Source organism: Notolepis coatsorum (assembly GCF_963971535.1).
Source record: "Notolepis coatsorum genome assembly, chromosome: 20".
NCBI lineage: Eukaryota > Metazoa > Chordata > Actinopteri > Aulopiformes > Paralepididae > Notolepis > Notolepis coatsorum.
The window spans coordinates 21,800,104-21,824,326 of record NC_140184.1 but is presented as its reverse complement, the minus strand read 5'-3'; the positions used below and the strand labels follow the sequence as shown (position 1 = coordinate 21,824,326).

The following is a 24,223-nucleotide window of genomic DNA, read 5'->3' as shown; positions in this document are numbered from 1 at the left end:
GCGTCATTGGCAGATTACGCATGGCGTAGAATGACATGGTAACACGTCATTGGCGAATAAAGGGTTAAGGCTGAGCCCGAATATTCGAACGTTCGAACATAAATAAATTTTATTTATTTATAAATTTTTCTTTTCTTTTATGAGTCTATTCATTCTGTTTAAACCAATGGGGTTTTTCTTCACAGTTGCAGATAAAGATTAGGCTACACTAATATTATAGTATAAAAAAAAACTGCAAAGTTATATTCATTAACCCTTTCAGTGCCACGGACGACATATCTCGTTTTATTAGCCTCCACACTGAGTGCCCACGACGACAAATATCGTTTTATTGTTTTATTAGCGATCTGAAATCATATTTCATCAACCGAGTCTCCCAGTGGTACAACAGCCCCTACAGGAGCTCAGAATGTAAAAAAGCGCCCCCTATCGTCTATCCCTGTGTAACTGCAGGTCAGTCGCTTAGACTGACCTGGGATCTGTAGATATGTAGAGGCGGAGCCAGCTGGCTCCTTGTGCTGGCAAGAAGTCTGATCAACATGGAAGTCATCGCGGGACGGGAATCAGCCTGGAATATATATTCACAGCAGCCAATAATCAATCAATAAGCGTGATCGATATTTGGAATGGCGATCAGGAATTGGAATAATCTTTTTGGAGAACATCTGATCTGAGGTAAGGAATCTATTTTACCAGTCTTGGGATAATCAGAGTTGTATTCGCTGAGATCTCAGCGTTTGCCCTATGTGTGATGTGTCTGTGTGTGCGCGATCGCTGATGAGGAAATAAGAGAATCGATTTTTCAGCTCGCGTCCATAGCGTGCATACGTACACATATACTATCGATAATCTAGCGTTTATTTGAAAACAATTCATAAATAGGCCGGAAAATGATCGTTTTTGTGTATTCTAGAATATTCCAGTAAATATCTTTTATTATGGAATCTTTATATTTTCCTTAAACGAGGGCTTTTCAAAATGCTATAAAACGAAAATGAACATATAAAAAAACAATCCGCTTCGACAATGTTGACTGCAAACGAGTCATTGATAAAGCGACGGGCAGATTAGACACATAGCCATAATTTAAAACATAGATTAGGAGTTTTTATCGCTAACATTGAAGTGGATGGTGGCAAGGGCAAGCAAGGGCTCTGAAAGTGTTAAAGAAAGTTGATTTAATAAAAAAGAGACTCATTTAATCTAATCACTTTATTCAAATTGAGGATTTAGTTTGAGGATATTTATAAAAAAAATTATATACCGTACTTTTCGGACTATAAGCCGCCGCTTTTTCCCCCATTTTTCGACCCTGCGGCTTATATAACGGTGCGGCTAATCTATGGATTTTTACAGCTAACTGGGCGTGCTCCCTCAGCTCTGTGACCGTCAGATCAGACTCCTAAATCTGCTGCAGCAGTGCACGCCTTGCCCCTCCTCCCCCTCACGTCAACAAACCATTACGGCAAGAGTCTAGTGTATGAGCAGCTCAGGGCTCCTCTTTCAACATGCTGCCTACCTACTGTACCCGGCGCTACTAACTGGGAGCTGCTAACTGGCTAACGTTATGAGAGCTAACGTTGCTACCTACTGTACCCGGAGCTGCTAACTGGCTAACGTTATGAGAGCTAACGTTGCTACCTACTGTACCCGGCGCTGCTAACTGGCTAACGTTATGAGAGCTAACGTTGCTACCTACTGTACCCGGAGCTGCAAACTGGGAGCTGCTAACTGGCTAACGTTATGAGAGCTAACGTTGCTACCTACTGTACCCGGAGCTGCTAACTGGCTAACGTTATGAGAGCTAACGTTGCTACCTACTGTACCCGGCGCTGCTAACTGGCTAACGTTATGAGAGCTAACGTTGCTACCTACTGTACCCGGAGCTGCTAACTGGCTAACGTTATGAGAGCTAACGTTGCTACCTACTGTACCCGGCGCTGCTAACTGGCTAACGTTATGAGAGCTAACGTTGCTACCTACTGTACCCGGAGCTGCAAACTGGGAGCTGCTAACTGGCTAACGTTATGAGAGCTAACGTTGGTACCTACTGTACCCGGAGCTGCTAACTGGCTAACGTTATGAGAGCTAACGTTGGTACCTACTGTACCCGGAGCTGCTAACTGGCTAACGTTATGAGAGCTAACGTTGCTACCTACTGTACCCGGAGCTGCAAACTGGGAGCTGCTAACTGGCTAACGTTATGAGAGCTAACGTTGGTACCTACTGTACCCGGAGCTGCTAACTGGCTAACGTTATGAGAGCTAACGTTGGTACCTACTGTACCCGGAGCTGCTAACTGGCTAACGTTATGAGAGCTAACGTTGCTACCTACTGTACCCGGAGCTGCTAACTGGCTAACGTTATGAGAGCTAACGTTGCTACCTACTGTACCCGGAGCTGCAAACTGGGAGCTGCTAACTGGCTAATGTTATGAGAGCTAACGTTGGTACCTACTGTACCCGGAGCTGCAAACTGGGAGCTGCTAACTGGCTAACGTTATGAGAGCTAACGTTGGTACCTACTGTACCCAGAGCTGCAAACTGGGAGCTGCTAACTGGCTAATGTTATGAGAGCTAACGTTGCTACCTACTGTACCCGGCGTTGCTAACTGGCTATCGTTCCTGTTTAACACTTTGCATGCCACGGATGACATAACACGTGTTATCAGCCCGCCCCCCTGAATGCCCACGACGACAAATATCGTTTTATTTTTTTATTAGCGATCTGAATTCATATTTCATCAACCGAGTCTACCGTTGGGAAACCAGCCCCATCAGGAGCTCAGATGTGAAAAAAGCGCCCCCTATCGTCTCCCAGATGGTAATGCACCCTTTTGGAATTGACTCAATGAAAATGGATGAGAAAAAAAAATCCCGGAATCCACATTTTACTTCTCACGCATGTACCCCGAGCCGATCGGATTCATTGTGGAGCTTCAGAACAGCGTGTAATATGTGTTTACAGTATGTAGCATTGGATCAATAAAAGGATCGATTTTTGGAATGGCGATCAGGAATTGGAATAATCTTTTTGGATACCATCTGATCTCAGGTAAGGAATCTATTTTACCAGTCTTAGGATAATCAGACCCGTTTTCACGGAGATATAAGTTTTTCCCCTATGTGTGGCTGTGCGAGCGATCAAGAGAATCGATTTTCAGCTTGCCTATATCAAATCAAATCAAATTTATTTATAAGGCCCGACAACACACGTTAATGTGCCCATGGGCCGTACAAGTCTTCTTTAAACAAGTCAAGAAGAAAACATAACAATAAGTCAAGAACAGAACAAGAACACCATAAGGTCCAACAAATTTAAAATAAATGCAAATAAATGAAAGAATGCAAGCACTCCCAGACATACCCCATGCGAAGGTAAGGAAAAACTCACTAAAACCTAACAATAGGGAAAAATGCTCCACAGGCAGTGTGGAGGAGAGAAACCTTAGAAGGGCCGTTCAAGGGGGGATCTCCCTTCTTAGATGTCGGTGATAGTAGTGTTGCAGACTAACAGTTGGTAAGCATGCACTCAAGTGTGTAGTGAAACACAGATGAGTGCATGCAATAGCAACTGAACATTATGAAAGATTAAAGATGGAGCTGATAGCGATAGCAACTGAACATTTTGAAAGATTGAATATACTATTGATAATCTAGCATTTATTTGAAAACGATTCATAAATAGGCGGAAAATTACAACGTTCTAGAATATTCCAGTACAGGGCGTTTATCACAGAATCTTTTTATTTCCCTTGAAAACGAGGGCTTTTCAAAATGCTATAAAACGGAAATGAACCGATAAAAAAAACAATCCGCTTCGACAATGTTGACTGGAAAATTAGTCATTGATAAGCGACGGGTAGATTAGACACATAGCCATAATTTAAAACATACCGTAGATTAGGCGATATTAACGCTAACATTGAAGTGGATGATGGGCATTCAAGGGGGTAAAAAGGAAAACACGGCCGGCTCTGAAAGTGTTAAACAAAAATGTTAATAAATGGGAGCTTCCTCAAACAGCCATCTCTTTCCCGACAATCCCCTCTGTGCACGAACCCTTAACACCTGCGGCTTATAGTCCAGTGCGGTTTATATATGTACACATCATTCAATTTAGCTGCTCCGGCTTATATTCAGGTGCGGCTTATAGTGCGAAAAGTACGGTATTTTGAAAAAAAAATATTCAAACCCTGACGAAGTTCGAATCCCAAAAACAGGCTTCGGGGACAGCCTTAGTTGTCATATCCCACGATTACAGTACGTCCATGTACATGAATAAGCGGAATATTACCAGCATTACCATGGAAACTAAACCCGCGCAGACCCACAAAATCCAGCGGTAAACAGGACAATACCTACCACACCTTTACAAAAAAACTCAAGACCTGGTTATTAACCAATCAAACATGTAATCACTTTTAATCATCTTATTGTGTGTTTTATTATTGCTTTTATTATTATGTTGGATTATGTTGTAAATACTGTGTTGCACTGTTAATGTTTCTTATATATTATATTGTCGGTCTCATAACATCTTGCCAAAAGGACTACAGTTGCGAATTAGCCAGCTGGCTAAAACTGACACATTTACAGAAATGTTTATTAATGTGTTCTGTCCTTTTTAAAAAATAAACTGAAATTGAATTCTATTTGGTTTCTCATAGTTTGAATATGAGCTTATCCTGGCTTTTGGTAAACGGGCTATGGCATAATTCACACATGACAACTCATAGTATCCCAAATAACATCAGAACATTAATGTGCATGTAAATGCCTTCAGATATTGAGAGACCATTGAGTTACATAATGTACTCCGTTGAGGATCAGATTGATGCATACAGCACTGTGAGGCAGGCAGACTGAGTCTGTATCAAAACATCATCTCACATTAATGACACAGCTGGTGCCCCGGGCAACACCTCAAATCACCAGCCAGACACGGCAGGGGGGCGTTGGCACGCACGCACACACACATACACACACGCACACACACACGCACACACACACACGCACACAGACACGCACACACATACACACAGAGAACACAGAACTCTTTCTCTAATACATTTAGGCACCACATTCTGGCACTCTCTGGTCCTTCTCTCTCCTTTTTTCTCTCTCTCCTCTCTTCTTTCTCTCTCTCACCCTTCCTCGCTCCTTCACCTCACACACAGGCAGGCAGGCAGGCTGAGACCTTGTGTGATGTGAGGGATTGTGTTTGAATGATTTATAACGTGCGTGGATGCGAGTGTCTGTTCATGTATATTATGTCCTATACTTTTTATTATTATTTTACCGTCAACTATGTTGCTTTGACATACACAGTCATATATTATTTTCTCTTCTCTTTGCCTTTCTTCTCACCATCTCTCCTCGCCTCCTCTCACCTCTTCCCCCCCTACTCCTCTCCTCATCTCTCTTCTCCTCTCCTCATCTCTCTTCTCTCCTCTCCTCTCATCATCTCTCTTCTCCTCCCCTCCCCTCTCCTCCCCTCTCCTCATCTATCTTCTCCTCTCCTCTCATCTATCTTCTCCTCTTCCCCCCTACTCCCCTCCTGTTCTCTCCTCTCATCGCTCTTCTCCTCTCCTCTTCCCCCCTACTCCTATCCTCTTCCCCCTACTCATCTTATCTCCCCTCCTCTCCTATTATCATCTCTCCTATCCTCTTCCCCCCCTACTCCTCTTCTCTCCTCTCCTCTCCTCATCTCTCTTCTCCTCTCCGACTCCTCATCTCTCTTCTCCCCTCTCCCACAGATTCAAATGAAAGACTTTCGGTTTTCCTACAAGTTCAAGATGGCCTGTAAGGAGGATGTCCTCAAGCTGTGCCCCAACATAAAAAAGAAGTGAGTATCGGCATTAAATCCTCACCACCACTCACTTCCACTAATGAATGACGCGGTCCATTCCTCCTGAGAGGAATGTTAATCCATGTCACAGACACACGCCTTCGGAGAGAATGGAAATATCACTCAGAATGATCCTTGTTCTCGTTACTGATTGACAGCATGTTTGCGTGTTTGTTGTATGTGTGAGTATGTGAATTGTGTGTGTGTGTCTTGCTGTGTGTGGAGCTCCCTCAGATCCACAGCCTCCCTTCTCTCCACCCCCAAGCCCCACTTTGGCAGGTCTTGACCATTTTGTAACGTTCCTTTTGTCTGTAGTGTCTATGTGTGTATGTTGAAACTTTGTGTTGCTGCTGTTTCTTGGCCAGGTCTCCCTTGTAAAAGAGATCCTGGATCTCAATTGGGACAAACATGGTTAAATAAAGGCTAAATAAAAAAAATAATCCTCTCTTACTACCATCCATACTCTCCATCCATGTCTCTTCCTCTTGCCTGGTTTTATATATTCTCTATCTACATGTCTCTCGCTGCCTCTGCCTCTGTTTTTCTTTATTCATCTCTCTCTCCCTCTCTCTCTCTCTCTCTCTCTCTCTCTCTCTCTCTCTCTCTCTCTCTCTCTCTCTCTCTCTCTCTCTCTCTCCTCTCTCTGTTTGTCTCTCTATCTCACTCTTCCTTCTCTCTCTCTCTCTCTCTCTCTCTCTCTCTCTCTCTCTCTCTCTCTCTCTCTCTCTCTCCTCTCTCCCTCTCTCTCTCTCTCTCTCTCTCTCTCTCTCTCTCTCAGGGTGGACGTGGTCCTCTGTCTCAGCACCACAGTGAGGAATGACACCCTGCAGGACGTGAAGGAGCAGCGTGTTTCCCTGAAGTGTCGCAAACAGCTCCGGGTGGAGGAGCTGGAGATGGTAAAGATGTAACCTAAACAATAGAGGAGGAATTGTCTAGTGTTCTCTAGACCCCCCCCCCCCTAGACTAGCAGGGAAGCCATGTTATGGTCCTGTCTTCATATTTAGTGACATCAGTCATGTGGTCCATGGCATTTCCTCTTCTATATAGGTGTGGGTGTTGCTACTGGACAGATTTGTTGTATCCATATCCATCTTGAGCCATCGACACATATTGAAATGTATCAAAATGATTCGGAATGTTGGATTATTACAATGAGCAGTCTTGAAGGGGAATGGAAACACTAGAAATCTAAGGGATAATTCACAATTAATTTATATTTACAAGTCAAATAATCGTATCACATTTGATTAAACAATAAATAAAAAGAAACGGGAAAAAAAAAGAAATTCGTTGTCATGGATCTCGTATCACTGGTTCAGTACGGGTTTTCGGTACAGTGGGGGAAAGTTTGGCTTTCCATGTTCCACTCAGGGGTGATGTATTGTGCAGTTACTGTTAAGTAGGGATGAATATTAGGGTCAATGAATATTCTATATTCAAATTAATAATCGACTGTAAAAAAAAATGTATTGTGAAAAAAACAGCCCCTGGTGAGTGTCGGCCTGAATGCGCTGCTTGACAGATAGGAGACACGCAACACCATTGAGCTGAACAATGTGTAATAATAAATCAAGTAATAATCAACAACAACAACCAGAAGACAGTGGTTTGCACTCTGTCTGAGCATCTCAAGCCTCGGTTGGAAATACTTTGGATTTTGATTAACTTGTGGAACCTCGAGACAGTTTTATGCAAGCTATGTAAACAACTACATCTTGAGTTCTAGCGTCAAAGAATGTTAGTAGCATTCACACCAGAGCTGTTTGGTCCGCTTTAAACGCACCAGAGTTTGTTTCCTCTGATAGTCCGCTTGGTTTGGGGTGGTGTGAAAGCTCAGTCGAACTCTGGTGCGGACCAAAAAAGCGAACTCTGGTCCGCCTGAAAACGTCCGTCTCGGTTAGCTTCCAAGTGAACCCTGGTGCGTTCTTTTGTGGTGTGAATGCTCATCGGACCAAACGCAAGACCAAATATAAGAAGTGACCCGATAAACTGTGCATCTTGGGGAGAAGGAAACAAAACAAACACTGCGGCGCTGTCCCGCCTGCTCTACTTCACTGAGAGAGAGAGAGAGAGAGAGAGAGAGAGAGAGAGAGAGAGTCCCTGCTGTCAGCGGAGTGTGTGCGTGCTCGTGTGTGTGTGGTGTGTGAGAGAGAGAGAGAGAGAGAGAGAGACACACACACAAGTGGAGGCTTTTGTTAACTAGGACCCAGTGAAGTCACAGACGGACACAGGAAGAAAGGGCAAAGGAAAAGTGTTTTTAGTTTTCTTTCTCCAATCATCTGACTTGGGTCTCTTCCGTCTCTTGTCTCCAGGAGAGCAGAAATCCCACAACCTTATAAATGTGATGTTGCTGCATGTTTGTGTTTCGTGGATTTCACTCCTGAAGGGGAGGGATTTCCACTCTCTATTGTGTCCAATAGACGAGCGCCCTTTTCGATTGCGTGACATTGTTCAGAAAGTTTGGTGCACTTGACAAATTGCAGTGTGAAAGCAAACTGAACCAAATTAAGAATGTTACAACTGCACCCCCCCGAATCACAGAGTCCACTGAACTATATGTGAAAGCGACCTAAGTAGCCTACTTTTCTGTTTTAGAACTTTATTGTAAATGAGCAACATTACCTCAGGGTAAAACGTTATTGAATAGAGAAAACCCAGAGTGTCAGAGTAAATGCTGTCATCTACAGATCTTTACATTATGTACACATTGAAAAACAGGGCCATTCTATCAACATGCTGCCCTAGTGTCTGTCTGGGGAGGGTGTGTAGACTACCACATGCTGCCCTAGTGTCGGTCTGGGGAGGGTGTAGACTACCACATGCTGCCCTCGACTCGGTCTGGGGAGGGTGTAGACTACCACATGCTGCCCTAGTGTCGGTCTGGGGAGGGTGTAGACTACCACATGCTGCCCTACTGTCGGTCTGGGGAGGGTGTGTAGACTACCACATGCTGCCCTAGTGTCTGTCTGGGGAGGGTGTGTAGACTACCACATGCTGCCCTAGTGTCTGTCTGGAGAGGGTGTAGAGTAGACTACCACATGCTGCCCCACTGTCAGTCTGGGGAGGGTGTGTAGACTACCACATGCTGCCTTAGTGTCTGTCTGGGGAGGGTGTGTAGACTACCACATGCTGCCCTACTGTCGGTCTGGAGAGGGTGTAGAGTAGACTACCACATGCTGCCCCACTGTCAGTCTGGGGAGGGTGTGTAGACTACCACATGCTGCCCTACTGTCGGTCTGGGGAGGGTGTGTAGACTACCACATGCTGCCCTACTGTCGGTCTGGGGAGGGTGTGTAGACTACCACATGCTGCCCTACTGTCGGTCTGGGGAGGGTGTAGACTACCACATGCTGCCCTAGTGTCTGTCTGGGGATGGTGTGTAGACTACCACATGCTGCCCTACTGTCGGTCTGGGGAGGGTGTAGACTACCACATGCTGCCCCACTGTCGGTCTGGAGAGGGTGTAGACTACCACATGCTGCCCCACTGTCGGTCTGGAGAGGGTGTAGACTACCACATGCTGCCCCACTGTCGGTCTGGAGAGGGTGTAGACTACCACATGCTGCCCTACTGTCTGTCTGGAGAGGGTGTAGAGTAGACTACCACATGATGCCCCACTGTCGGTCTGGAGAGGGTGTAGACTACCACATGCTGCCCTACTGTCTGTCTGGGGAGGGTGTGTAGACTACCACATGATGCCCCACTGACGGTCTGGGGAGGGTGTAGACTACCACATGCTGCCCTACTGTCTGTCTGGAGAGGGTGTAGAGTAGGCTACCACATGATGCCCCACTGACGGTCTGGGGAGGGTGTAGACTACCACATGCCTCCTCCAACACATAGAGCTGCTTCTTTTCACCTGACCACTAGGAGTTTGAGAGGGATGTTACGCTGTTAACAAGCTTGTTTTACCAATTATACCCAAAACAGATTCAGAGGAAGCAGTGGAACAGTTCTCCTGCTGCACTGAACACATGCCAAACATGTCAACATAATACTGATGTACACAGAGAACCATTACACCCCTCTTGACATGCCCCATTATAACCATAGCCTCACTCAAATGGATCCAGTTATATCTAGGGTTGGGTACCGGTCACGGTACCTGTGAATCAATACCGGTAGCTTTTTTCGGTACTTTAGTCTCAAATGTTTATCTACCTACCTCAGTTGTAAAAAAATTAAAATTCTATTTGTATTATATATATATATTACAGTATATATAAAATATAATATTGCAGCGAGTGTTGTCTGCATCTAGCTTTGGAAAGTGTAACCACACTTGCGCGACTGCTTTGTTGTTCAAGTCAAATCCTAGGTAAGCGTGTATTGTGCGTGTGAACGTTGGCGTGAACGTGCGGCACACTTCATAGGTTTCGTTTCGCGGTAAATGAAACGTTGACGTAAAAAATCTCCCTAAACACGCGGCACGGCGATGTAGTGGTTAAACTGTCGCCTCACAGCGAGAAGGTCCAGGGTTCGATTCCCGCTTGGGGACCGCATTGCCAGGTACCCAGGTGGGGTATCTCCCAGGCCTTTCTGTGTGGAGTTTGCATGCTCCCCCCTGTGCTCGCAAGGGTTTCCCCCCTGATAAGAGAAACCCAATGGAAAAACATGCACAACAGATCGCTAATGCTGTCGCGTCCCTGACGAAGACGGGCAGGAGCATTTGGATTGGTCCCCGGAGCGCGGTCCCTCACAGACGCCCCTATCTGCTCCCGGCTGCCCTTGGGGGGGAAGGACGACGGGATGGGTCAAGTGCAGAGACTCAATCGCATCGGCGACCCAACAATTGCATGTGTGTGTGTTTCTGTGTGTGTGCCACCCATCGCATGTGTGTCACTGCATACCAAATAAAGACTTCTCCAAAGGCCTGCATTATTATTATAACGGCTGAGTATACTTTACTTACTTACTTAGGCCTTTTATTCCTTTCGGAACATAGGCCATTGATGAAAAGTTTCCACCCCGTCTGTCTTGAGCCATCCTCTCCAGCTGTTTCCACGTCAATACCCTCGTCTTGAGTTCCTGCTCAGTGTCTCTTCTCCAGGTGTTTTTGGATCTTCCTCTGCCTCGCTTGCCTTGTGGGTTCCAGGTTAATGCCTGTTTAGTTATTGCGGTTTTGTGTCTTCGAAGTGTGTGCCCAATCCAGCTCCATTTTCTCCTGGTCAGCTGGACCTTCACTGATTCTTGCTTGGTGCATTCCCACAGCTTGATGTTGGTGATTGTGTTTGGCGAGAAGATCCTGAGGATACGTCTCAGACAATGGTTGCTGAAAGTCTGCAGTTTATTGATGTCAGTGGAGGTTTTCCAGGTTTCATAGCCATATAGCAGTACGGATTTGACGTTGGATTTTGAGCTTGGTGTTGAGTTTGATGTTTCAGGTTTTCCAGATCTTGTTTAATGTTGCTCTTGCTTTTCCTATTCTTGTCCTTACGTCTTCCTCAGTCCCGCCATCCACAGCTATAACACTACCCAAGTATGTACATTTGTCAACCTCTTCCAGTGTCTGGCCCCCGATGGTTATGGGGTTCATGCTTTTATTATTCACTCTAATTACTTGAGTTTTTGGTCCATTTATTTTGAGCCCAAGTCCAGCTGCAGTTGTTTCTAGCAGCTGGGTTTTGTCTTGCATCTGTTGATGGTTGTGTGAGAGTAGTGCGATGTCATCCGCAAAGTCCAGGTCTTCGAGGTGCTCTGTTAGACTCCACTGGATGCCAGTCTTCTTATTGGTTGTGGTTTGTCTCATGATCCAGTCGATGCATAGGAGGAAGAGGAAGGGGGAAAGTAGGCAGCCCTGTTTCACGCCGGAGAGCACTTTGAATTGTTCTCGTGCACATCCGTCATGTAACATGTCCTGAGTATAGTACTCTACCAATCTCGGCTGTACACCACACCTGCTGTTGGCTCCATTAATCATTTTGACTAGCCTTGCTTTCTGACTGTACATTGGCCCATCTTATTGGCTGAATAATTAGTCTGTGAAAGTAGACATTTTGGATCAGCACTAGTGATGCTGCCTCTCTGAGCATCTGTTTCTCCTCTCTTCTCTCCTCTCTTCTCCTCTCCTTCTCTTCTCCTCTCCTTCTCTTCCTCCAGTCAGAGGACATTCGGTTGGAGCCCGACCTGTACGACTCCTGTAAGTCGGACATAAGTCGCCTCTGCTCCAACGTGGCCTTTGGCAATGCCCAGGTAAGACTTGTACAAATGCCACCTAAATGCCAATTTGATAGGACTGATTGTGCTGCAAGAGGTGGAGCGGTCGTCTGGTAATCTGAAGGTTCCAGTTCGATCCCGGCAGCGTGTCCATGCATGGTTGCCTCCGCCGTTGGTGTGTGTGTGATGAGTGAATTGGTGAATGTGAGGCATAAGTTGTAAAGCACTTTGGTTAAAAGCACTATACAAATCTAGTCCATTTTATTTACCTCTGTTTCGGTCTCTCCGTCTCTCTCTCTCCCTCTCTCTCTCCCTCAGATGATTGAGTGTCTGAAGGAGAGCAAGAAGCAGCTGTCTCAGCGGTGTCACCAGAAGGTCTTCAAGCTGCAAGAGGTGGAGATGATGGACCCAGAGCTGGACTACCAGCTGATGAGAGTCTGCAAGCAGATGATCAAGGTGAGGGAGGGAGAACCTGTCTGTCTCTCTCTAGTCTAAAATAGGGGATTTGTGGTTAGTGAATGAATGGCATAATGCATCGTCTCCACGTGGATATGTCTGTGTCGGTGCACGTATACACCGTTTAAAGAGGTTCAAGGGTCTTTCGTCGAGGCTCTTTTCAAGGAGTTTATATTTCATATAAATACCATCTGATGCCTACACACTGTCATAATGATCTGTCATAACGATCTTCCTTACTCCCACTCTCTCTCCCTCTGTCTGCTGTGTGGCTACTCGTGTCAGCGTTTCTGTACCGAGGCGGATGCTAAAAACATGCTGCAGTGCCTTAAGCAGAACAAGAACAGCGAGCTGATGGACCCCAAGTGTAAACAGATGATCACCAAGAGACAGATCACACAGAACACAGGTAGAGGTCACACACACACACTGGGGCGACAAAATCCACCAGAAACATGATCCAAATGCAGGACAGCATGCTGATATTGTGGGACAACAAAGTAATAAGCTACAGAATACTTATGTAAGAATAATATTTACCTAATTGTAATGTGTACACATTGTTCTAAATATAAGCATTTCGATTTTAGAATTTAGAATTCATTAACCTCTTAACACTTTCAGTGCCAGCCATAACGTTGATTAATGTCCTTGAGTGCCATCATCCACTTCAATGATGGCGTTAAAAACGCATAATCTATGTTCTAAATTATGGCTATGTATCTAATCTGCCCGTCGCTTATCAATGACTTGTTTGCAGTCAACATTGTCGAAACTGATTGTTTTTTAATCGGTTCATATCCTTTTTATAGCATTTTGAAAAGCTATCGTTTTGTCGAAGATTTCCGGAAAATAGAAAGATTCCCCCATAAACGGCATTTATTGGAATATTCTCGAATACACCAGACACGTTGTCATTTGTCGGCCTATTTATGAATCGTTTTCAAATAAACGCTAGATTATCGATAGTATGTGTACTTATGCACGCTATAGAAGCGAGCTGAGAAATCGATTCTCATTTCCTCAACATCACAGACACACGCACACACATATACACATACGGAACACGCTGTTATCTCAGTGAATACAGCTCTGATTATCCTAAAACTGGTAACATAGACTCCTTACCTTAGATCAGATGTTCTCCAAAAAGATTATTCCAATTCCTGATCGCCATTCCAAATATCGATCGCGTTTATTGATTGATTATTGGCTGCTGTAAATATATATTCCAGGCTGCTTTCCATCTCGCAATCACTTCCATGTTCATCAGATCCCTCGCCAGCATAGTGGAGCGAGGAGGCTCCCCCTCCACAGATCCACCAGTATAATCGAATGGCCTGCAGTTACACAGGGATAGACGATAGGGGGCGGTATTTTCCCATCGGAGCTCCTAGAGGGGCTGCTGTACCAACGGGAGACTCGGTTGAAGAAATATGAATTCAGATCGCTAATAAAAAAATCAAACGACAATTCGCGTCGTCGGCACTCAACGGGGGGCATGAAAAGACGACATAACACGTCGCTGGCACTCAAAGTGTTAACAGGTGTGGTACCGTGCATGGGCCAACATGCCCGTGCGCGGAACACACGTAAATCACAGCACTCTGCGAGCGTCTAGCGGCTCGGGCTGCATTTTTCGCCGAACATATAATATACCTTTCAAAACATCTATTTGTTGCCGTTCGAATTTCACCTCACTCGACCAAATCCGTGCCTCGGTTCTCAAGTTACATGATGATATGTCAGGCGAGCGTCTTTTTACGCGCCGCGTGTCAGATGACTACCCCGGACTCCAAGCGCTCCAGAACTGCCAATCATCCGCTGATGGCGAAAATGATTGGTCAGCGTTGTAGCTAACAAGTGTAGGTTTCCAATAACTGATACCATACTATATAGAGAAGGCTAATTGGGCACAAACACTGACGGCTTGTATTGACCTGCCAGTGTTAATTTTGTCTGCCTTTTTTTGAAAAGCACACTACTTTTGATCACATTTGAGTAATTAAATGTATTGTTAGTTTTCAGACTTTAACTAAACAAGTTTTAGTCAAATTTGTCAAATGCATAAATTTTCTAGTGAATTTGGAATTTCTATTTAATTATTACAACTAGAGTCTAAACACTAGGAACCAGCAAGCCGTGACATCTAAACAGGCTGAATCATGTTCAGGTGTTATCCACTCATAGACTCCCTCATGCACCTTAAAAAGCACTGTTGCTATGTCTACTGAATGAAAGCCAAGATCAGTTCACTGACGAAATTCTATTGTATCTACCATTGATCTACTATCACTATAAATGTGTCAATTTATCAGTCTTTGAGGTTATCGTTTAGTTTGTAGTAATACATTTAGTCCGTTTTTGCTTACAAAGGGTCATCTTTATTTATTTACAGTCTCATTTTCATCCTGAAAAAATAAAACATATTAAAGCTTTACATTATTCCACCAGTTAAATTACACAGTGAAGGAATCTATGTTTTTCAATGTGTATATAATGTAAATATCTGGTGGATGGCAGCATCTACTCATAGCCATCTCAGAGGAGGAGGACAACAGAGAGAGTGTGTGTTAGCAGCAGACTAATAGCAGAGCCCATGGCTCCGAGGTTGTCGGCAGCTTGTTAACATAAACACTGATGAGCACTCGTGGAGGCAGGTTTGGTCAGAGCTACAGGGAGAGTTTGACATAGATAGAAATGGACGTTTAGTGTGCTAAAGGTGACCAGCCGTTGCCATGGTAGCATGTCACGTAGTAACGAGAAGAGGGGGGGGGCGGGGCCCGTTGCTAGGGGGAGACGTTATGAGATGTGAGTTCCTTCCGGGGTAAGTTAGATTGAGACACGACGCGCAGGCAAGCAGACGCGTTGATCAGATACTTTGATCCCTCCTCACCCTCGCTGGGTGGGGGAGGGGAAGTGACACATCATCGCTAGCTTCGGCTAACAGGGAATGGTTGTTGGCTATGACGAGGCCCTGAACCATTGGAGTAATAGCATAAGAGACGGTGGAGAAGAATGAATTAAGACTGGTCAAGGACATTACAGAATATGGTTACATCTGGTACGAAGCTATGTTTATCAAAATAAACATGAGGATCTAAGGAAAGAGATCACGTTGCAGTGTCGTTTCTTCTGACCACGGATGTACTAACAGGGGTTGATGCAGTGTAAGACAGCTAATGAGATATCCAAGTAAAATGACACAACGCGGAGGCCAGTCACGGAACAGCAGGTGACGAGTGAGAGAAATGATTAAAGGCTAGAAACACTGTTATCCAACAACAGACATTAAATTAAAATATGTACAGGTTCAGCAATGTCTCAGCCACACGACCTGGTTCCCTGTCACAGCAGAAACTGAACAGAATCTTCAAAATTCAATACAACCGCTAACAGTTTTGTCATACTCGATACCGAGTACCAATATCGAAACCAGAGCCCGCCCGATCTGAATATCTCTTTAATTGATCTGATTGGGTTTGATTACTCTCTTTCTCCAGACTACAGGTTGAACCCGGTCCTCAGGAAGGCGTGTAAAGCTGACATCCCCAAGTTCTGTCAGACCATCCTCAACAAGGCCAGCGACGACAGTGAGCTGGAGGGCCAGGTCATCTCCTGTCTCAAGCTCAAATATGCCGACCAGGTAAGTCCTTCAGGATCTGAAGGACAAGTTCAGTTGTCAGGAAGTCAACAACATGCAGTCTGTTCTCGACCCTTCTCACGTCAAAGGATCCTTACATTGATACATGGACCCCCACCTGAGGAGATGTTTATCGCTAGATACTGTATGGCTTAGTCCGGAATTCCATAACAATAGGTAAGAGTCAAACCTACAATATGATTAGTCATATGCTGTTCTCTCACCGGGCAAAATTCTAGTGAATAAAAACGTCAAATTATTCCCCATTTTTCTGGGGAGCCCCTGGAACCTCTTCAAGTACCTCCCATTGAGAACCACTGTTCTGCATAACATGTACCTCCCATTGAGAACCACTGTTCTGCATAACATGTACCTCCCATTGAGAACCACTGTTCTGCATAACATGTCCATCTCCTGCCTCGGCTCCATCCTCAAGCCTGGAACGTGTGTGTGTGGGGGGCTGTTCCACAGAGGCTGTCTCCAGACTGTGAGGACCAGATCAGAGTGATCCTGCAGGAATCGGCACTGGACTACAGACTAGACCCCCAGCTGCAGATGCACTGTACCGAGGAGGTGGGTTTACACACACTACCCAAATATATATGATCTAAATTCAGGACAGTAAAGTAATACTTATGTAAGAATAATGTTTACATAATTGTAATGTGTATGCATTGTTGTAAATATAAGCATTTAGACCAGCGGTTCTCAAACTTTATCATACCGTGACCCCATTTTATTTAGGATTTTTTTTTGGGGACCCCACACTTAATGTATTGCGTAATTTCAACATGGAATTAAGGAATATCAAAGTAAAAACACAAGTTGTTGAACTTGATCATGCATATTTATTAGAACATTTGGATCGCGACCCGTAGTTTGAGAACCACTGATTTAGACGAATAAGCTAACGTTGTATTGATGGCTAAAATGTCAACAAAGATGGCGGCAAATGCAAAGGGTTACCAATGTCGGAGCACGTGTGCTCTTTTGATTGGTCAAATATCGGTGAGACTTATCTTTGCTTACAGGTACTGTAATAGTTACCATGGAAACGAGTAAAGATTACGATATAAAACACATTTCTTCAAAGATTAAGTTGAAACATTTACCTTTATTGGTTGTAACGGCGTAATAATTAAATCTATACCGCCATCAAAGACTGAGCCTACACAATACGGCTGTAATACGTATAGTTTTGATCTTCAACGGGTGGCTACGATGGGGGAAATCACAGATGGAACCTCACTCCCCAGGTCTGTGTGCCAAGAGAAGGCCTCGCCAGGCAGATCATGTGTCCTGAGAGATTGCATCACTCTCTGGGACAACGGTGCATTGTTAGTTGGCACAGGGTGACTGAAGTCTTAAATAGGGCTCGGCAAGGCCAGGCACACTCTGCACAAACAGACTAGCATTATTTACTGCCCAAAAGCACACACACTGACACACTCACCGCGCCGTGCGCAGTGGAACACGGACAAGCCCGTTCTCTCACTCACCCAGTGCGCTCGGCTCACTCCCACCAACAGTGTGCTAATGTAGCTCTGAGTGTCTGTAGCACAATGTTAGTGACTAGGCTGGACAGTCAGTCACTGTGTGAGGGAGGGAGGGAGGGAGGGAGGGGGGGGGGAGAGAGAGAGGGAGAGAGAGGGAGAGAGAGGGAGGGAGGGAGGGAGGGAGAGAGAGAGAACTATAAACTTGTCGGGTGGGGAACAGTGTGTAGGCATTTGAGGGTGAGAGAGAGCGGTTTATAACTGATTAGGTTTTATACAATCAGTTATAAACCGCTCTCTCTCTATTTATCATTCTACCTCGATGTCATTCTCTCTGCCCTCCTCACTTTTCATTTTCTTCATCATCCTACTTCTTTCTCTCCCCTCTCTCCTCCCCGTCTCTCCTCTCTCTCCCCCCTGTCTCTCTCCTCCCCGTCTCTCCCCTCCCTGTCGCTCCCCGCTCTCCTCCCTGTCTCTCTCCTCTCTCTTTCTATCCTTCTCTCTCTCCCCCCTCCCCCTCGTCCCTCCCTCTACATTCCCGATCTTTGTTTTACACGAGGGACATTGCAGTGCAAAATGTGCTACTTGAGTTTATGACGAGTGTTATTGAGTTTTATAGTTCATTGAGCTTCATTGAGTTTCCTTCTGATGCGTGCACCGTCCAGTGGAGGCCGTGCCCTGCCACTGTGCATGCGTGTGTAACGTGTGACATCGTAACGTGTGACATCGTAACGTGTGACATCGTAACGTGACAGATCTCCAAGCTGTGCGGTGAGGAGGCCGCAGCGCAGGAGCAGACGGGGCAGGTGGAGGAGTGTCTGAAGGTCAACCTGCTGAAGATCAAACACGACGCCTGCAAGAAGGTAACCTGCTCTCAGCGCTCCATACTTACTGTACGTCATCAGGCTCAACGCTCAGCATACTTACTGTACGCTCAGCATACTTACTGTACATCAGGCTCAACGCTCAGCATACTTACTGTACGCTCAGCATACTTACTGTACATCAGGCTCAACGCTCAGCATACTTACTGTATGTCATCAGGCTCAGCATACTTACTGTACGTCATCAGGCTCAACGCTCAGCATACTTACTGTACGCTCAGCATACTTACTGTACATCAGGCTCAACGCTCAGCATACTTACTGTACGTCATCAGGCTCAGCGCTCCATACTTACTGTACGTCATCAGGTCGGCAGGATGGTCAGGGAGGCTGACTAGTGTGTCGAAAGGTTGTCGGTCCCATTCCCATTATTGGCGATGCGCAATACTGCCTACATTTACATTTAGTCATTTAGCTGACGCTTTTATCCAAAGCAAGTTAAAAGTTCTGTACAGGTTTGCAGGAAGGGTACAACTCTTTCAGCCGAGTAGCAATGTTCATCAAACAGTGTTGAGACTTAGGTGCTACAATCTTGAGTACATAGTAGTAAAGAGACATATTAGCATAGTAGGTAGTCATATAGGCAAGGAAGAGTAATTAGTAGCAAAGTGCATGCTAAGTGCCCCCTAGCAAGGGAACCTAACTAGTAATTAGTAGCAACGTGCATGATAAGTGTCCCCTAGCAAGGGCACCTAACATCCCAGGTATAATGTACCGACCTGCTCCAAGGAGAGGCACAGAAAACCAGATGACGTTCGCTAAATACTGTGATATAACGCAATGGGAAGTAATCTCTTTATCATTGTCATTGTGGTATACCTTTTTATTTTTCACCTTCCATTTATTCTATCTACCGACTCACCAAGTACATCTCATTTGTTGGTACAAAGAGCTTTGTTGGAAAGAGCTTTCTCAAACGGTCTTTTTTTTTTTTTTTTTTTTAAAGGGGAACTATCTTATAAATGGCCATTTTGAGTGTTTAGCATTGTTTCCTAGCTATGTGAACTTATATTAATATGATCTATGTCTCAAAATTCTCATATTGGCGCATTCTTCCAATTCTCCTCTCACAATATTCACCCTCACTGAACTGAGTCGTTTGAAAATGTGCCTATATGTGATGTCATATAGTCACTGCTGCATGTTAATGTTCAGGGGAACCAGAACGCGCAGTGGTTTAGGAGCCCAGGCTCAAAACAGCTCGAAATCTTGAGGTAGAAAAATGCTGTTTTTGAGGACTTGATTAGAAATACAAAACAATGAATAAAAAAAATATATATATTACAGAGGTGTTCCATAGACTCACAGGAATTGTGTAAAAGTGCCCAAATAGTGAAAGAAATAGTAAAATAGTTCCCCTTTAACATTTTCTTTCCAGGAAGTCTTGAACATGCTGAAGGAGAGCAAGGCAGACATCTTTGTGGACCCCGTCCTTCACACGGCCTGCGCTTTGGACCTGAAGCACCACTGTGCCGCCATCACACCTGGCAGAGGACGACGTTAGTAGTCTCACACAATACTGTCTAACCGGAGACCATATGCGTCCTGAGAGAGAGCGAGAGAGAGAGAGAGAGAGGGCAGTCGAAACTCCCAGCAGTCAGACCCCCCCTCAGCTTTTCCTACTGAAGCCCCGCAGCAAACGATCGGAGGAAAGATCTCTCGGCTGCTACATCTGTTCACACAGATGCAAATCCCCGGTATCCATGCACACTATCACACAGACTCAGTCGACCAGTTTATTACTCGCTATTCGGAGGCCCCAGGTGTGTCTGACATAGATGTAAATCTGGCTCATCGTGATCTTCGTCATAGCTGGACAGAAAGTGTTCGATAAGTAGCTTGTTATCTGTCCCGGAAATCTAGCTTTGGCGGAGGCTATGGGTTGGGACATGGTGCTATGGGTTTGGACATGCTTTGGCAGTGGCTGTACAGGTGCTATGGGTTTGGACATGCTTTGGCAGCAGCTAGACAGGTGCTATGGGTTTGGACATGCTTTGGCAGTGGCTGGACATGCTTTGGCAGTGGCTGTACAGGTGCTATGGGTTTGGACATGCTTTGGCAGCAGCTAGACAGGTGTTATGGCACTCCACTTGAAGCTTCTCTCTTCAATAGACTAGACCACTTCTCAAAGCTTTCAAATAGAGATCACCAGAGACTTCACAAACTTGGTGATCTGCTCCTAGAAAGCGAAGCGGTGTTACTTACAGTTATGAGGCAACAGTGGCTCAGGAGGTAGAGCGGTCGTCTGGTAATCCTGGTTTGATTCTGGCTCCTCCCGGCAGCTCGTCGAAGTGTCCTTGAGAAAGACACATGACCCTTAATAGCCCCTTTCGTGACTGTGATGCACAGAGTGAATCCACAGTCACTTCCTAGCCCATAGCCAACCAACCTAGATTTACCATGAAGGACTGGTTCTCCCCGAACCGTTCGTTATACAAGTATCGCAGAGAAATTTCAAAGGTACTCACAGTTGCACGAGGGTTTCGGACAGAGATACGTGATGGTTCGAAAGCTCGGCGTTGTTAATAAACATTTTAAATAATTTGTATAAACGTGTAAACATCACAGAGGCAGCGTTCGCTTATTCTCTTATTCTGCATTTGTGACATGCCATGTGCGCCCAGTGATGTTTACACGTTTATAAAACTGATTTAAAATGTTTATTAGCAACGCCGAGCTTTCAAACCATCACGTATCTCTGTCCGAAACCCTCGTGCAACTGTGAGTACCTTTGAAATTTCTCTGTGATACTTGTATAACGAACGGTTCGAGCAGAACCAGTCCTTCATGGTAAATCTAGGTTGGTTGGCTGGCTATGGGCTAGGAAGTGACTGTGGATTCACTCGGTGCATCACAGTCACGAAAGGGGCTATACCCTTAACTGCTCCCGATGAGCTGGTCTATACAGATTGTTTCTGTCTTCCTCCTAATCTCACTCGCACTCTCTCTGTTTCTCTCTCTGTCTCCTTCCAGAGATGTCGTGTCTGATGGAAGCCTTACAGGACAAGCGAGTTCGCCTGCAGCCGGAGTGTAAGAAGAGGCTGCAAGACCGCATGGATATGTGGAGCTATGCTGCCAAGGTAGGAACTAGCTCATTCAACCATCACTATGTCCCTTCTTAGTTACCGCTGCTGTGAGTCCATCAAATGTCTGAGTCCCTGAAGGAATTCGGTATCATTTTTGGAAATCGTTTCGACAAACTTGTCTACAATATGTATTTGAAGGCACAGGATGTCACAAAGACCACCAATGAAATAACATTAGACATGTTAGACAGAGGCAAAACTGTTAAAAGTGCAAAAAAAAAAAAACACACTTTAGCTGGCGATCCCGGCAGAATTAAAGGAGCAACATTGTTACAATCCTGTACCGTGGGCTTGGTCTTTCATTGTTTCAAGCAGGTCTACATTCAGTAATGACATGCTCCACTCTTCTAGATCCTACAGGCTTCTGTTAGCTGGCCAGCAGTATAATCAACATCATATAACGGTACCTAAAGTTAGTCTACCAACAGTGCTGATTGCCAGAGCAAATGGTTTTCAACCATACTCACCTCAGGTAACTAGGTAAATTACTATGAGGACGAACGCTTTGGGAAAAAAACACGTCTCGGAACTCCAAATATGGTTTTCAAGCAATCTTTGGACGATCACTGCTCAAGGGAGGGGTTTAGCGCGGGGTGAATTAGGCTCTCTGAGGCTTTGGATGAATGAAGGAGACGTACAGACTTCATTAGAGTATATCTCTGGCTCCATCTGGTGGAGTTAATACATTTATGCAAACTGTCCCACTGCCGTCCCAAGTCATTTTCACTTGAAAGGGCACTCCCATTGTAGTGTTAGAAATAAAGTCATTCTTCCCTCATATCTGGAATCCTTCCTGACACAATCAGACAGACCTACACCTCTTAAAAACCCTTTGATGGCATTTATCAGGGAAACTTGGAATCAATCGCACAAAATGACTGGTGATAACCCATACTTAACTACGAGAGCCTCTATATGGTATAATAAGAAACTAAAGATTGGGAAGAAATCAGTCATATGGGACGATTGGGTTAAAAGGGGGATACATGTACTGGGTGATATAGCCGGGGAGGATGGGGTTTTGCCTTTTGAGGATATTAAGGAGGATTTTGATATAGATAATAAAAACTTTTATAAATTCCTACAGATTAGACATTGTATATCGTCATCAATAGGAGGACCAAAGTGCGGCCCAATTACTGCAATTCAAGAAATATTCTATAAAGGATGGCGCAGGAAAGGCGGTGTGTCAAGATTTTATGATGTTATAAGAGAATACAATGCACCCAAAGTGGCGGGTTTGAGATTGAGCTGGGAGAACGATGTACATGAGGATATTACTGAGGAAATGTGGGAGAAACTGGTATCCAAATGGAGTAAATTCTCTAGGGAGGCGCAATCACAACTTATTTTTTACAAAGTACTGAACAGAAGCTATTGGACGCCTAGTAAGCTGGCCAGACTGAAATTAAGGGACAGTGACATCTGCTGGAGATGTGAGAAGGAGACAGGCACTTTACTGCACATGTTGTACGAATGTGAGAAGGTCCGGAAAATGTGGGATCAAATTGTGATATTCCTAAGTAAGGTCCTGAATGTGAAGATAAATAACGCCCCAATGGCATGTGTTTTGGGTATAGTACCGAAAGGGATTAAACTGCCTAAATACCGGGGAATGTGGTATAGAATGGCCATGATATCAGGATGTAGAATTGCATTACGACATTGGAAATCACCTGTTGATATTACTTTTAAAGAATGGATGGAACTAATGTTTCGGACAGCATCATATGAAAGGGTGACGTATAGAGTCGCAGGGAGAGAGGATATTTTCGCTGAGATATGGGACAGTTTTCTACACCTGACTGAACGTTCTGAGGACAAATGATTAAGATGGGATTACAATATTATCAAGGATGAATATGAAAAAGGGGACTTGATCTGATGGTACTTGTGCTCTATAATATATTATGTAGGTATATGCATACGTATGTGCATCAGGGACATATATGCACAATGTATAGTAATGTTGTTGTTTTTTTTGTAAGTGCTTTTTTAATTTCCATGTCAGTTGTTAATGTGTTTGTATGAGTCTTTTACATGTTTTATATGTTGTTTAAAAAAAGAAAAAAAGGCGAATCTTGGATGTTGCATTATGCTATGGAAAGATATTGTAAATGTTGAAAAGATTTGTGCAAAAATATCAATAAAAAAAAAAAAGAAAAAAGAAATAAAGTCATTCTGCTCAGTCTAGGGAGCCTACCTTGTTGATTAGCTAAAACTATTAGATCACATCGTATATCTACATTCAACGATGGGGCCTGTCAAATCACCATACACATGGGGAAGTCATGAGTTGATCACACCAGACCTGTTCCCACAAACAACAAGTCACAGGGTGATCTAGTTTAGTTGGAGCTGCAGCTTCAGTCTTTTGAAATTGCTGCTCAAATATATTTCTCCTACTAGAGAGCACAGTTTTTGCACCATATCAGAAATAGATGAGTAAGCTGCAGATTTATTGTAGTAGCAGAGTAGGGGTTTCTGGCACAAGTTCACCTGCTTCCAAGCTACATGCGGGGAATACATTCTACAACGTGTTGTTGACGATTTGACCTCTAAGCTACACATTTATTCATCTGTTTTAAAGCTGCATTAAGCAACTTCAGAGGAAAGAATGAGTCTGTACCTGCCCAGCGGAAATAGAGTAAGCTC

General features: G+C 44.6%; 1 protein-coding gene across 2 annotated transcripts in view; it reads left to right on the top strand.

Annotated features, from left to right (window-relative positions):
• glg1b (golgi glycoprotein 1b) overlaps positions 1–24,223 on the top strand; it is a gene marked incomplete at its 5' end in the record, with an annotated part of 178,631 nt that overhangs the window by 149,010 nt on the left and 5,398 nt on the right. For both annotated transcript variants that reach the window (XM_084337370.1, XM_084337369.1), the window contains 10 exons: positions 5,759–5,847; positions 6,629–6,746; positions 11,950–12,042; positions 12,325–12,462; positions 12,748–12,871; positions 15,966–16,108; positions 16,577–16,678; positions 18,354–18,461; positions 19,861–19,981; positions 21,456–21,562. In XM_084337370.1, the coding sequence (XP_084193496.1) occupies positions 5,759–5,847; positions 6,629–6,746; positions 11,950–12,042; positions 12,325–12,462; positions 12,748–12,871; positions 15,966–16,108; positions 16,577–16,678; positions 18,354–18,461; positions 19,861–19,981; positions 21,456–21,562 (1,143 nt within the window). The remainder of the gene's footprint in view (positions 1–5,758; positions 5,848–6,628; positions 6,747–11,949; positions 12,043–12,324; positions 12,463–12,747; positions 12,872–15,965; positions 16,109–16,576; positions 16,679–18,353; positions 18,462–19,860; positions 19,982–21,455; positions 21,563–24,223) is intronic.